At 42.3% G+C, this 16,191-nt stretch overlaps 1 protein-coding gene across 1 annotated transcript in view; it reads left to right on the plus strand.

Annotated features, from left to right (window-relative positions):
- Positions 1-16,191, plus strand: part of LOC124777130 (CD109 antigen-like) — a 217,837-nt gene that overhangs the window by 108,932 nt on the left and 92,714 nt on the right. Inside the window, exons 6-12 of the mRNA XM_047252422.1 lie at positions 2,380-2,630; positions 4,041-4,199; positions 4,308-4,479; positions 14,593-14,769; positions 14,914-15,015; positions 15,132-15,383; positions 15,578-15,721. Coding sequence (XP_047108378.1) covers positions 2,380-2,630; positions 4,041-4,199; positions 4,308-4,479; positions 14,593-14,769; positions 14,914-15,015; positions 15,132-15,383; positions 15,578-15,721 — 1,257 coding nt within the window. The remainder of the gene's footprint in view (positions 1-2,379; positions 2,631-4,040; positions 4,200-4,307; positions 4,480-14,592; positions 14,770-14,913; positions 15,016-15,131; positions 15,384-15,577; positions 15,722-16,191) is intronic.

A 16,191-nucleotide genomic window follows, 5' to 3' on the forward strand; every position in this document is an offset into this window, starting at 1 on the left:
GGTGTGTCAGACCCACCATACTTGCTCCAGACACTGCGAGAGGGCTTTACAAGCAATGATCACACGCACGGCACAGCGGACACACCAGGAACCGCGGTGTTGGCCGTCGAATGGCGCTAGCTGCGCAGCATTTGTGCACCGCCGCCGTCAGTGTCAGCCAGTTTGCCGTGGCATACGGAGCTCCATCGCAGTCTTTAACTCTGGTAGCATGCCACACGACAGCGTGGACGTGAACCGGATGTGCAGTTGACGGACTTTGAGCGAGGGCGTATAGTGGGCATGCGGGAGGCCGGGTGGACGTACCGCCGAATTGCTCAACACGTGGGGCGTAAGGTCTCCACAGTACATCGATGTTGTCGCCAGTGGTCGGCGGAAGGTGCACGTGCCCGTTGACCTGGGACCGGACCGCAGCGACGCACGGATGCACGCCAAGACCGTAGGATCCTACGCAGTGCCGTAGGGGACCGCACCGCCACTTCCCAGCAAATTAGGGACACTGTTGCTCCTGGGGTATCGGCGAGGACTATTCGCAACCGTCTCCATGAAGCTGGGCTACAGTCCCGCACACCGTTAGGCCGTCTTCCGCTCACGCCCCAACATCGTGCAGCCCGCCTCCAGTGGTGTCGCGACAGGCGTGAATGGAGGGACGAATGGAGACGTGTCGTCTTCAGCGATGAGAGTCGCTTCTGCCTTGGTGCCAATGATGGTCGTATGCGTGTTTGGCGCCGTGCAGGTGAGCGCCACAATCAGGACTGCATACGACCGAGGCACACAGGGCCAACACCCGGCATCATGGTGTGGGGAGCGATCTCCTACACTGGCCGTACACCACTGGTGATCGTCGAGGGGACACTGAATAGTGCACGGTACATCCAAACCGTCATCGAACCCGTCGTTCTACCATTCCTAGACCGGCAAGGGAACTTGCTGTTCCAACAGGACAATGCACGTCCGCATGTATCCCGTGCCACCCAACGTGCTCCAGAAGGTGTAAGTCAACTACCCTGGCCAGCAAGATCTCCGGATCTGTCCCCCATTGAGCATGTTTGGGACTGGATGAAGCGTCGTCTCACGCAGTCTGCACGTCCAGCACGAACGCTGGTCCAACTGAGGCGCCAGGTGGAAATGGCATGGCAAGCCGTTCCACAGGACTACATCCAGTATCTCTACGATCGTCTCCATGGGAGAATAGCAGCCTGCATTGCTGCGAAAGGTGGATATACACTGTACTAGTGCCGACATTGTGCATGCTCTGTTGCCTGTGTCTATGTGCCTGTGGTTCTGTCAGTGTGATCATGTGATGTATCTGACCCCAGGAATGTGTCAATAAAGTTTCCCCTTCCTGGGACAATGAATTCACGGTGTTCTTATTTCAATTTCCAGGAGTGTATTTACAAAAATTATTAATCAGCTAATGTGCATAGAAAATAGAAGAATTTTAATAGATGTATCAGTGCACATGGTGTACAAGTACTTTAGTTGCAAGACTCATTGTTGCACCTATTAAATGTGTGCTTGGATTGTGTAAATTTATCTATCAAACACTGGAAAAGTCGGTATAGAATAATGGCAGTATTATGAAAAGGCTAGATTGCCACTCGTCATGTAGTGGAGATGTTGAATCACAGACAGGCGCAACAAAAAGACTTCTAAACTAAACACACAAGCTTTCAGGCAGAAGACCTTCTTCTGAAATACACACACACACACACACACACACACACACACACACACACACAAATTTCTGCAAGGGCAGTTCACACTCATGCCGAGGGCAGGCAGCCAGAGACAGTGGTCATGTGTGGCCGTGTTTGTGTGTTTCTCTTTCTGTGTGTGTGTGTGTGTGTGTGTGTGTGTGTGTGTGTGTGTGTGTGAATATGACATCTACCGAAAGATAGAACTAGAACAGGTCACCAAAAGCCTTCCTAGGATGACTGGAGAGGATGAGGAGGGCAGGCATCATTTTAAAGTGAATGTGTGTGTGTGTGTGTGTGTGTGTGTATTGTCTATTTTGGAAGAAGGCCCTTTGGCCGGAAGCTTATGTGTCTAGTAGTCTTTTGTTGTGCCTGGCTGCGACATCATCTCTGCTGTACGGTGGTTAGCAATCTATCCTTTCCATAGTATTGTAAATGTATCTATGTTTTAAAGTAAACTTCCACTGATTGAGGAAGTTTCTGTTGAGAATATCTCTCAGCTCTCTTTAATTCACACTATTCTGAATACTCAGTCACAGTTTGTCTACATTTGTTGTGCAGTTCGTATCACTTATTGTCCTGTAACTGTCCTTTCAGTTTTTTTTTTTTTTTTTTTTTTTGTTAATGTAATGCCACAGAATCTTAAGATGTACGTTTCTACAGTTAATGACTGATTTTTGTGCAGGATGGAAGGGGCAACAGAGTTAAGCAGTGGAGGCGTGCCCTCACAACAAAGGGCGTGTTCTCAGGAGAGCTGCAGCTGTCTGAATCTCCAGTTCTTGGAGACTGGAATATTGTTGTCAATGTACTGGACCAGACTTTCAGTAAAACCTTTCAAGTTGCTGAATATGTTCTACCAAAATTCGAGGTCACAATTGATGTGCCCCCATATGTTACCTTCAAGAATTCCAAAGTGGCAGCTGTTGTGCATGCAAAGTATGTTGTTTCACTTCTGTCCCCTACATGTCTAATGTCACTGTCACAGAAATACTAGTATTTAGATATGTAAAATTACAGATTTTTGTATACTCTTGTTAGATATATCAAACATTGGAAACCCCAGGTTGGAATGTTAACAATGTAAGAAAAGATAGATTACTGCTTACCACAAAGAAGACACGTTAAGCTGCAGACAGGCACTATCAAAAGACACTTACACGTAAGCTTTGGGCCTCAGCCACAGTTGATGATTGTGTGTGTGAGATGTGCTTGCTTGTGTGAATGAATGGTGTGTTTTTTTCTTTCTTTTTCTGATGAAGACTGTTGCCAAAAGCTTGTGTGTAACTGTCTTGTAATTGTGCCTGTCTTCAATGTCATGTGTCTCCTTTACAGTAAGTAGCAATCTTATCTTTTCCTACATTCTTGTTAGATATGTCTGTGATAAATAACATTGTTTTTTGAACTCGGAAGCTGTGTTTTATGTATATGCATTTGATTTCTCATCGCAAGTTCTTAATTTGTTAAATAATTCTGTGCAATGATCAATAAGAGTGTTTAACAAATAAGCAGCTGTAGTAGAATGTGTCCGAGTGTCTCTTTAGCATGTTTTTTCCCAGACTGATTTACGGACTTCCCAGTAGTGCAACCTGGTGGTTAAATGATTAGTCTGAGACTGCAATTAAAGATCTGTGGCTCAATCATGTCAGTCCTGCAAGTTTTCTCTATCACTTATTGCTTCCTTTACTTTGTATCTGTAAAGGAAAAAAATTTTTTCACTGTGTTTGAGTCAATGTTAAACAATGCTTCACCCTAACTGACTGGGCATTAGTTTAAAGATCGGAGGAAGCCAGGGACAGATGCCTTGCAGTAGGACCATGCCTTGTGAAGCATTGCTGTGTTCCAACCAACTACTGGGTTGAGGACTGTTTTACTACAGTGAGAGCTGTTAACAAGGGAGATGAAACAAGTGGAGTTGAGACCTATGGGCAGCATCATTGTTACTATTCTCCTCACATATCTCTCAGTAAAACTTACAGTGTAATGTGTGTGTGATAAGATAAAGACCTGGCTGGAATATAAGTAATCAAAGGAATAGAGGTGACAACTCACTGTATAATTCAGGTGTTGAATGGTCAATAATCACTTAAATGCAACTCTGTGTGTGTGTGTGTGTGTGTGTGTGTGTGTGTGTGTGTGTGTGAGAGAGAGAGAGAGAGAGAGAGAGAGAGAGAGAGAGAGAGAGGGGGGGTTTGATGGAGTTACATTTGTGATTCCATTATAGCATATTCATCTTGTTCTGAAGCCTCAAACTTTAGTATTCGTGGAAATATTGCAAGTTTCTGTTAAGCACTTTTGTGTGTGACATTTGAAGAAGGGAGAGCTGATTATGGATCTTCTGTTTTGTAGGTATACATATGGAAAGCCTGTGAAGGGAGAGGCAACTGTCACTATGTATCCAAATTATTTCTCATCAATTTTACAACCAGCATTTCAGAATCCTGTGCGAAAAGTTGTGACAATTGATGGCAAAGCAGTGGTGGAATTTGACCCTGCAAAGGAGCTAAAGTGAGTGTACTGTAGTTGTGTGGATTACCATGGTTTTTCACATATGTATGAAGAAACCATTTGTATGGTTACTGATATATATAAACTGTCTTGAAATTTCTTTTACAGTCTAAATGATGAATATGCTAGAAATGTCCAGTTTGAGGTTGCTGTTGAGGAAGCTTTGACTGGAAGGAGGCAGAATAACTCAGCACAAGTGACAGTACACAAGTATATGTACAAGATGAACCTTATTAAGACGTCAGAGTGCTTCAAACCAGGCCTCAAGTACACAGGATATGTAAGTATGGCTTCACTCTTTAATAAGGTTGTTATTTTAGCTGCATACTTCATTGAATGTAAATTCAGATAACAGCGACCAGTCACTTTTGAACTATTTTTTTTATTTTCATAAAATAATTTTTGACCTTTTTAAGGTTCTTCCTCAATTGGATTGAAAACTTGTTTATGGAAATAAACAAATATTTCAAAGTGACTGAGTGATATCCATATTTATATTCGATAAATACACACTCAGGTGGTCTAAAATCTCCTTAATGCTAAGCGTAATACATACTCTAGGAGAACGTGGCTCTCCCAATCCAGCAATTGGGGAAAACATTGTCTAAAAGTTATATGATATCAACAGCATGTTCAGCTGTGAATGGTGGCCTAAGGGAAGTCCAGTATCAAACCCTTCAAGGAAATAGTGCACGTGTGACATTTGTGTTACATAACAAACATGTTTATTTTTATATTTGTAATAATGCTACAAATCTATATATGTATAATCTCAAACAACGGAAAATCCAGGATGGAATTACAATAATATGAAAAGAATAGACTGTTATTACCACTTAGAGGTGGTGTTCAGTGGCAGACAGGCATATTGAAAAAAGATGGTTAATTATTTGTATTTGTCACTCTTAACTCCTTCATCTCACACAGACAACGCAAAATGCACACACATTCGCAACTCTCACACACGTGACCATTTTTGTCTCTGGGTGCTAAGACCATGTCTGTGTCTGAGGTAAGAAGCAGTCTTTGCTAGGGTGGGCAGTAGGGGGTCAGAGGGGCTGCAGAGGGGCAACAAGGCAGGGGCGGAGGAAGATGCTGTTGCTGTGTGTGAGGATTGTACAGAGACATGGTGGGAAAGGATAGATGAAACATTGGAAGGCTATAGTGGGGGGGAGGGGGCGAGAAGTAGATAAGGGGAAAGGACTATGCAGGGAGGATATGAGGCATGTAAGACTGCTGTAGTGGGTTAGGCAGTAGGACAGCAGTGACTAGCGAAGGATGAGGCCATGGGAGCTACAGGAATGAAGGATGTATTGGAGAGGGATTGCTTGTCACTACAGGTGCAATGACTGTGGGTGTCTCAGCTGTTTGTTAAGGGATGTCAAAGTGGAGGTATTGTTGATAGCTGTCAAGTTTGACGGATGGCTCAACCAGACTATAGCCAAGAGATAAATGGACCACCATGTTGTTGAACGTGCTGCCACACAGAAGTGTGCTTGACTTCAGCGACTGCGTCAAAACTTGTGCCTTCTGGGTTCTTCTCACTAACACCAGCTTTCCTCTTTGTGCTGGTGGGAACTCTCCCCTCAACATACCCTTCCTCCACTAGCACCTGTCCTCCAGCTGCCTGTCCTCTTCCCTGCTCCCACTCCAGCCCTACTCACACTTCTATCCTACCAGTGCACCTGCATAGTCCTGTCCCCTTCTCTTCTTACTCCTCGCCTCTGCCAACCTGCTGCATGCCCCCCGCACAGCCTCCCGAAGATGCTGCTCCTTGCAACCCAATATCCTTGGCAAAGATTGCTGCTTGCCTGTCACAGTCGAACCTCAGTGACAGAGGTGACAGTGGCCATTTTGTGTGTGTGTGTGTGTGTGTGTGTGTGTGTGTGTGGTGTTGTTGTTGTTGTTGTTAAATAGGGGAGAGAGTTTCACAGGTATGATACATGAGTTAGGGTGGCAATCATTAAAACAAAGGCGTTCTTTGTTGCAGCGAGATCTTTTCATGAGATTTCAATCTCCAGTGTTATTGCCCAAATGCAAAAAATATTTAAATATTTGACACCCACCTGTATAGGGAGAAATCATCACTGTAATAAAATAAGAGTAGTGATGTAGATGTGTGTGTGTGTGTGTGTGTGTGTGTGTGTGTGTGTGTGTGTAGAAAAGCAAGTACTTTCTACCAACTTTCCTTAAAACTTGATGAAATGTTAATCATTGAGAATGTATTACATCGAATGAGGTGGGCACAACAAAAAGACTGTCAAACAATTAAGCTTTTGGCCAAAAAGGCCTTTAGAATTAGACCACACACACACACACACACACACACACACACACACAGGCGCAACTCACACACGCAAGACCACAGTCTCTGGCTGCTGAGGTCAGACTGTGAGCAGTGGCGCATGATGGGAGAAGCAATATGGCATGTGGGGGTAAGGAGGGGGAGGGGGGGGGAGGAATAACAAGGCAGGGATGGAAGAGGGTAAAGTGCTGCTTGTGGGAGCATTCAGGGACAAAGTGGAGAGTGGGTAGGGCAGCTAGATGCAGTTGGGAGGTTAGACAGAGGGCGGGGAGGAGGTGACAGTGGATAAGGAGGGAAGTAAAGAGACTGTAAGTGTGTTGGTGAATAGAGGCTGTGTAGTGCAGGAGTGTAAACCGAGAAAAGGATAGGTGGGTGTAGCACAATGACTAACCAAGGTTGAGCTCAGGAAGGTTACTGGAACGTAGGATATGCTCCAGGGAGATGCAATTCAGAGAAGCTGGTGTTGGTGGGAAGGATCCAGATGGCACATGCTGTGAAGCAGTCATTAAAATGGAGAACATCATATTGGGCAGCGTGTTTAGCAACTGGGTGGCCCAGCTGTTTCTTGGCCACAATTTGTCAGTGGCCATTCATGCGGACAGACAGCTTGTTGGTTGTCATGCTTACGTATAATGCGGCACAGTGGTTGCAGCTTAGTTTGTAGATCAAGTGACTGTTTCCATAGGTAGCTCTGCCTCTGATGTGATATGTGATGCTTGTGACCAGACTAGAGTAGGTGGTAGTGGCAGGGTGTATGGGACAAGTTTTGTATCTAGGTATATTACAGGGATATTAGCCATGAGGCGAGGGGTTTGGGAGTTGGGGTTCAGTAAGGATGGATAAAGATATTGTGTAGGTTTGGCGTGTGTTGGAATACTGCTATGGGTGAGGGGGTTGGGAAAGATAGTGGGTAGAACATTTCCCATTGTCCTACCCACTATCCCCCCCCCCCCCCCCCCGCCACCACCCTCATCCCCCCCACCCCTCACCCCGAATGGTATTTCACTGCCCACTCAAAACTACCCAACCCCTGCTCCCAAACCCCTTGCCTTATGGCTCATATCAATAGACATAGATGCAAAAACTGTCCCATACATCCTCCCACTACCACCTACTCCAGTCTGGTCACAAGCATCGCCTATCACATCAGAGGCAGTGCTCTCTCTGAAACCAGTCACGTGATCAATACGCTAAGCTGCAATCACTGTGCTGTCATTCTATGTGGGCATGACAACCGAAAAGCTGTCTGTCCACATGAATGGCCACTGACAAAATGTGACCAAGAAACAACTGGATCAACCAGTTTGCCGAACATTCTGCCCAGCAAAACATTCTTCACATGAATGATGCTTCACAGCTTGTGCCATCTGGATCCTTCCTACCAACATCAGTTTCCCTGATTTGTGTAAGTGGTAATTCTCCCTGTAGTATATCCTATGTTCCCATAACCCTCCTGGCCTCAACCTTTGTTAATCATTGTCCTACACCCACCTATACCCTTCCCTGTTCCTACTCCGACATTACACAGCCCTCTATTCCACCAATACACCTGCAGTTTTTTTACTTCTCCCTTTTTCTAGTGCCCCCATCGTCCCCCTGCCCTCCGTCTAACCTCCGACTGAACCCAGATGTCGTACCCTCTCTCTCCACCTCGTCCCTGTATGATCCCACAAGCAGCACTTTACTGTCCCCCCAACTCTACCCTGCTATCCTTCTCATCCCTGCCCCAGCTCCTCCTTACCTCCACCACCCAGTTCGCTTCTCCCTTCGTGCGCTGCTGCCCCCAGTCTGGTCTCGGCAGCAAGAGACTGTGGTCATGAGTGTGTGTTTTATCTAATTTCGATGAAGGCTTTTGTGGTCAAAAGCTTACCTTTTCAGCGGTCTTTTTGTTGTGCCTATCTGCGACTCAGCGTCTCTCCTATATTGTGAGTAGTAATCTCTCGATATAAAAGTTTTCTGGGTATGGTACCGCGGTACCATACCCAGAAAACTTTTATATCGACTGACTCTGGCTGCGGAAGCCTATGCAGTTATATTAGTAATCTCTCCTTTTCGTAATATTGTCATTATTCCATCCTGGATTTTCCATTGTTTGATTTTGTTATTGCATAGGATGGTTCATCCGAACCGTTTTGTCATTTAATGTTTCTTATGTATTTTTTATGTATATCTTATCTGATCAAAAGTATCTGGACATCCTATGGGGCATATTGTGTTGTTAGTAGAGAAGCAGTTACAGCAGAATGGTTTGGTCAGAGAGCTCAGTGACTTCGAACATGGACCACCATTCATTGAACGTTACCTGGGTAACAAAGATATCAGGGACTTTTAAGTCTGTCTAAAGTTCTCCAAGCTGGCTGTTGGTGACATGACTGTGAAGTGAATATGTGAAGGAACAACCACACCTTACATACTGGCAGACAGGAATTGCCAAGCATTGCAGAAAGTGGTTGTAAAAAAAATCACATGAATTACATGGATCACTCTGAGTTCCAAGGTGCTACAAACGCTACAGCTAGCACAGTGACTGTGTGCAGTGAGGTAAAAAGAGTAGAGTACAGTGGTCGAGCAGCTGTTCATAAGCCATGCATTTCTGTGCTCATTGCTAAGTAATGCTCGAGGTGGTGTAAAGAGTGATGCCACTGGATAGTGGATGACCAGAAATGTGTGACTTTGATGAATCATGCTATGCTCTTTATCAGTCCAACAGAGGGGCGGGGGCTTTGGTTTGATGAATGACAGGAGAACATTACCTGATGTAAGGTGTAGTGCCAACAGTGAAGTACGAAAGAGGTAATGCTATGGTGTGGGGGTGTTTCTCTTGATTAAGGTATGGTCCCATTATTGCATGTAAGAAAACGCTAAATGCAGAAGGATGTGAACACATTTGATAGCAATGTGTACTGTATACAGTGGAGGAACAGTTTAGATATGGTGACTGTATCACTATGCCGGTGGACCCTGAGAGGCAGTGGTTTGTGGACAGTAACATTCCCTAAATGGACTAGCCTGTCCAGAATTCTAGGGTCTTATTCTGTATTGTTCATACTGATCGGTGCAGTTGGTTAGACTTGGTAGTGACGTCATTTTCGCTTCTTTATCTAGCTTCTGAGACCTGTTACCGAACGGTCCTCCTGCCGATTTTTCGACAACTGTACTGAGAGGTTTTGGATTTTGGTATGGCCCTGTCCTTTGGTTAGCCATGGTTATTTTACACCTTTAATTTGTTATTTTAAACATATTGAGCAGTTTTAACTTTGGATTTAGTGACTGTTACTATAGAATCACCACAGGATGCGTCCAGTTGGAAAGTGAGTTCATAATACACTATTTTGTTTGTTAGAACTATGGTTAGGTTAGGTTGTTAATGTGAATGCTTAGAACATCCAAAAGAAAGAAAAAAAAGTTTTTGGTCAATATTCTCTCAAAATATCTGTTTGTTAAGAGTTTAAGATCATTACAAGTCAAGACATTGGCTCTGCTTATGTATATTACACGAGTGGTTGCTGAAATTACTAGTGACTTTGCGTACTCTTTTCCGTAAATGGTTTACTTTATTACTTATTGAAACACAAGTAACAATGCAAAGGAATTGTGTGAAGACTGATAGAGGAAACCTTCCAAAATTTCATGCATTTATGGCTTAACGCCTGCATCATTCGGCAACGAAATCAGCCTGCGTCTCTCTCGAATGGAATTGCGTAAAATCAAGTGCTGACAGCATACGAGCTATGGTAGTGAAGTTGGTAAGGCTACGACCTGCCATGGCAAAGGGCGTAGGTTCATATACCACTAGATGCGAAAATATTTTTTTTGCTCTCCGTGCTTGCAACACATTCTGAGACTTCGTTAATCGTCAAAGGTTAAGCATTTTTCTGAAACATTCATTGTAATTTACACGTAAGAGCATGCTGTCTCAGTAACGAGTATCTCCAGTTTCATGACTTCCATATGTTTAAGAAATGAAAGATGAAATCACTGTGCATGAAACAACTGACAGTGACATTTATACTACTTCTTGTCACAAATAATTCACCACTTTTTTTTCTGAATATGTAGTAATTTCCGAGAGTGTGGTCAGATAGCCATCGAAGAGCACAACGTATGAGGGTTGACTGAAAAGTAATGCCTCCACCTTTGTAACTCTTCAACAGTTGGCAGCATTGGTATGTGGCAGGTACTGGCTTGTTCCATAGCCTCTTCACTACAGCTCCAGTTGGCGGGAAGCCTTAGCATCGAACGGTTGTGTTGTTACAGTGTAAAGTATGGAACCCTGCACAGACGGTTGGTCAATGCGATTTAAGCAGCGTGCATTCATTGGATTCTTGACAGCAGAAGCTGTCACTCCAAAGGAGATTCACCAGAGAATGAAAGCAGTTTGTGGTGACTGTGTTGATGTGAGTACTGTGCATCATTGGGCGGTTAAGCTTAAAGATGTTGAGGTGGGAACATCTGACCTGCATGACAAACAAAGCGTTGGATGTCCTGTGACAGCAACCACTGAATTTCATAAGCAAAATGTTGACAGATTGATTCAGGACATCGTCGTTTCTTTTCAGAGAAACTACGAGCACAATCGGCATTTCACAAGAACGCGTGTCACATTATTGCATTGCTTGGCTCTCGGAAGATCTGTGCATGATGGGTACCCTGGATGCTGACTCCTGAAATGAAAGCACACAGACCTGCAATTTGCCAGGAACTCCTCTCGCGTTACAAGAATGAAGGTGACATCTTTCTCCATTCAATTGTGATAGACGAAATGTGGGTACACCATTACGACCCAGAGATGAAACGCAGTCTATGGAATATCAACACAAAGACTCGCCCCCAGAAAAAGAAATTCAAGACTCAGCCCTCAGCTGGAAAAATCATGGCCACATTGTTGTGGGACGCAGATGGTGTTATCCATGTTGATTTCTTTGATCATGGAACAACAATAAATTCAGAGTGTTATATCACAATGCTGCAAACTCTGAAACAGTGGCTAACAAGGGTCCGAAAGGAAAAGGGACATATTTTCCTGCTGCATGACAATGCCAAACCACACACTTCACGTGCCACCACAGCAGAACTTCAGAGACTGAATCTCATCACCATACACCATCCTCCACACAGTCCAGATTTAGCACCGTCTGACTTCCATCTGTTTCCGATAATGAAAGACGATCTGCGGGGACATCATTATGCTTCTGATGAAGACGTTGAGAGAACTGTGAGACTGTGGTCGTGGAAACAGTGTGTCGACTTCTTCCGTGACAGCTTCAGAAAACTTGTTTATTGTTGGCAGAAATGTATCCAATTGGCTGGTGATTATGTGGAAAAGTGAATATTGGTAATTAAAGATCACATTCTAAGGATTATTTCTGCATTTGATTTATTAAAATATTCCCATCCAAACCCAATTAATGAAAGTGGAGGCATTACTTTTCATTCAACCCTTGTAAATTACCGCAAATGAAACTAGCAGCAATCGTCTTTATACTCTAGCTTGTCACAGGTATTTATCTGTGATCGAATCCTTAACAGCAGTAGTCAGAGATGAAAGGTTCCCGCCACAATATTTTCAGACAATACCACCATATATGAAACTTTTTGATTCATCAGATGCACGTTATAAACTACAACAAACTTCTGTAGCTGCACTATACACATGCTGTTGAAAAGGTGATTTTTTTTTAAATTTTGTTTTTATGAACCAAATTGTTGATGTATCATACAGGGAAGTAGACTACGTCATCATTTGGATCTCTAGGAGTGAGTTACAGCCACATTCTATGCATCTTCTTATCCTTTGACACTCTCTTAAACAATTTTTTGGGTTTGTGGAGATGTGTTCTGTCTATGCAACTAATTGAAGGCAGTTTGTTCCCATACACATTTTGCTTCTTCTATTTGTGAAGCATCATCATGAATAAAGGAAGCGAAATGTGTATGGCAATAAACAAACTGCCTTCAATTAGTTTCATAGATGGAACGCGCCTCCATGAGTTTTGAAGCAACTATGGAACAACAGGAAACAGAAAAAATGGTGAATTTGTTGGGTGTTTCTATAGCTTTATTTGTACATTGTGGTACTACACTCCATTCCTAACTCATATTCCAAAATGTAAAATCCAAAAGAAGACATCAATATGAATGAGAATGAAGTGACATAATGCATCTTTTTCGACAGTTTCCAGAACACAGTTGATATCGTATTGTTATCATGCGTTCATGGAAGTCCATGGTCAGAAAAATTTAAACAGTGTTACACACTTTTCGGTACTGTAAAGAATGGCATGCCTGTGTTGGCTGCTAGCTCCTTCAAGTTCGTGGCGCTGTAGTGGTCATGCGTAGATCTGAGGCAGATTGCTTTTCATTGGTTGGCGTGAGGAGAACTGGCAACAGTGTTTCAGTTCGCTAGGACCGTTTGGCATCGCTTTCGAAATGCTTACTGAATAATGCTGGGGCTCCTTTTCATAAACAAGACCGGTCAGTGTGCTCGCGTACTGAAGCGAATGGCAAAATGACAGAAAGATAGGGCCACTGACTTGAACCAAATGGAACACCTTTTGGGATTACTTAGAATTTTGGCTTAAATATAGACCCCAGCGTCCAACATCACTACCTCCTATGGTTTAAACTGCAGCAGAATTCGACCTGTCATAAAGGTGAAAGGTAGACAGACCCCCATATTAATGTCCACTGATGGGAGTCTGAATACTTTTGATAAGATAGTGAATGTAAGTTGCTCAAAGATGGTCCCTTCACTGAAATTAGCTGCCTGTAAATAAGCAGTATGAGAGCTTACGGTGTTCCCACAGTGTTGTTCTTTAAGTGCGTAATATGAATCTTTGTTAGATTAAGGTTAAAATTATTTTCTGTGAACCAGACCTGTTTCTGATAAGTTGATTTGACACGCGCACGTGTGCGCACACACACACACACACACACACACACACACACACACACACACACACACACACACAAAGTGCAAAGTACACATAGCTGCAGATCATATAAACACAAAACATTTTTTACACACAGTTAATGTTGCTGTTTGTTTCTTTTATAGAAATCATTCCTGCAATCCATTTCATATTTCTTTGCAGACGTATGTACCAAAAATTCAGATTCGGGGAAAAAGACAGTGATAAAGCAAGAACATTTTTAGATTTCTACTAAACAAAGATAGATACTACTTGTTTCTTAGTTTTTATGTGAAGTTGAATGCCTTGGTTAAATGGTGAATTTTTGAGGGTAGAGGTACACATTCTTTGAGCATATAGTTTCCTTTTCTGTCTTGTACCATGATCATGGACATTCACATTTTCACATTACTTTAAGAATTTTGCAATTGTATTTTCTACAGATTTATGAATTTCTAATATGTAGATTACTAAGAAGTAAAATGAGTGATTTTTGGAATGGAGTTCTATGGATTTGAGGTGGCTGTGCACTCTTCATTACTCTCTGAGTGAGGAGAGTATCTGAGCTATGTGGGGTGTCTCTCCAGAATGTGGAACCATACAGCTTTGTATTATGAAATTGTGTATATTAAACAGTGTGAACAGTCTCTGGGCTTTTGCAGTATGCAAGAATGTGTAAAGGGTAGCACATTTTATTCAGTTTACTCAATCGGTGGAAAATCGAGGATGCAGTAACGAAAACATGAAAAAGTTGCAGCAAGGATATAGACTGTGCACTAGTGTAAATTGATGTGTGTTGGAAGATATGAATGTACAATGAAGTAATTTGTTCTTTGTTTCCTTCCATCAATGATTGCCTCCTCCTCACTTCTCCCATCCATTCATTGTCTCTTTTTTCCATGAATATACTTTAATTTAAAAAACCTTAAATAGTTTTTTCATGTTGTCATGTAATTTCTCTGTATGGCTATTGCTTCTCTTCAGTTGCATCTGCTTTCTTTGTTCTTTGTTGCCACAAATTTTTTTTTGTAGATAGATTATTTCTCATAACATAGAAGAGACAATGTGCAATGTCTGTTTAGTATTGTACATCTGTTCATTAATACAAGTGTATCGCTGTGGTAGCAATACAGCCAGTAAATTGTGGAAGAAATTAATCCAGTTACTTATTTCACAGGTTCAGCTTGTGTACCAGGATGGAAAACCTGTCCGGGATGAAAAGAACCCAGTCAAAGTTAGCTACAGATTTTCGCATGGTGAGAACTTCACGGAAGAATCATTCAAGTTATCACCAGATGGTATGGTGACACTTGACTTCTTCCCAGATAAAAATGCAACAGTTCTTGAAATTAAAGTAAGTACTGTGGTGAAGCTCATTATGAGTTATTGCAAACTGCTTATAATATTATATTTTACATTTCATATCCATCTCACTCTGTTTCATAATTATAATTCACTGATTTTTTGATTTACCATGTTTTCCTTCTCTTATAAAAAGGCACAATATCTCGGCATGGAGGAATGGTTCTCATCCATTTTACCTGCAAATTCACCAAGTAATACATTCATTCAAGCAGTTGTGAAGACAGAACATCCAACTGTGAGTCTTTTTTACTGTTGGAAAATTATTTATTGTTGTAATTTGTAGCATTACCTATCAGTTATAATGGTGAGGCTTATATCTTACTAATAGTGTAATACTGCTGACATCCTTAGGTGAACGATTATGTACAAGTGGAGATAAATTCAACAGTGCCTCTCAAGTACTTCAGCTACCAGATAATTGGACGTGGAGATATTGTGATAGCCCGTACAGTACAAGTGTCACAATCTGTGCCAATGTTCAAATTCCTAGCAACTTATGCTATGGCACCAACGGCCCATGTTGTTGTGTTCTATATGGCTGAAGATGGAGAAGTCATTGCTGATGCACTTGATATTGAGCTGAAGGGCACTCTTCAGAACTTCGTAAGTCTGTATCTTTATTGTGTTGAATATTCAACAATATTTTATTGTCTTTCTTTCTTAAAGTGGCAATGGTTTAGTTATTTACTGGGCATCATATGTATTGTGATCCATCAAACAGATTGTAGCAAAGTGAGGATTTCATCTCTTCAACAACATTGGTTTGTTATTTTTTAATAGAATTTTGGTTCTTGCAGGTAACAGTTGAAGCAAATCCCAATGAAACAGAACCAGGTGGAACTGTTGATCTGAAAATTGAAGCCAAGGCTAACTCCTATGTAGGCCTGTTGGGAATAGATCAGAGTGTTTTGCTCTTGAAAGGAGGACATGACATCACAGAGGTAAAAAGATCTTTCACATGTCTCATTTGAACTTCTAAATTCTAGTGTCAATTTAACATAATTTAGAATCTTACCTGTAGGTTTATAATGCTGTTGTTTTGTACACTGACAGAAAAAAATCGCAACACTGAGAACCAGTTGTGCGCCATAAACAAAAGTTGGTAGGTATGGTTCTATATCTGAAAGATGATGTCGGTTCAAAAAATTTCGCTCCAGTAACATACGAGTCACGCTAGTAGCATCACTATGAGGATGCTTATCAGGTTTGCTTTAAATACACGTTGTAACAGTCATGAGCATTAGTTACCTTTGTGATTGGACATTGTGAGTTGATGTTAGTCAAGAATGCCTTTAAGGCAACAAAGACACCATTATCATTCTGCTGTGTTATGGAAAGACTTGGCAGGACTGTAGCTGTTGCACTGCTTGCGACCTGAAATTGATAGCAGTGGGACTTTTGGGGAAATTTT

Source organism: Schistocerca piceifrons, chromosome 2 (genome assembly GCF_021461385.2).
Source record: "Schistocerca piceifrons isolate TAMUIC-IGC-003096 chromosome 2, iqSchPice1.1, whole genome shotgun sequence".
Taxonomy (NCBI): Eukaryota; Metazoa; Arthropoda; class Insecta; order Orthoptera; family Acrididae; genus Schistocerca; species Schistocerca piceifrons.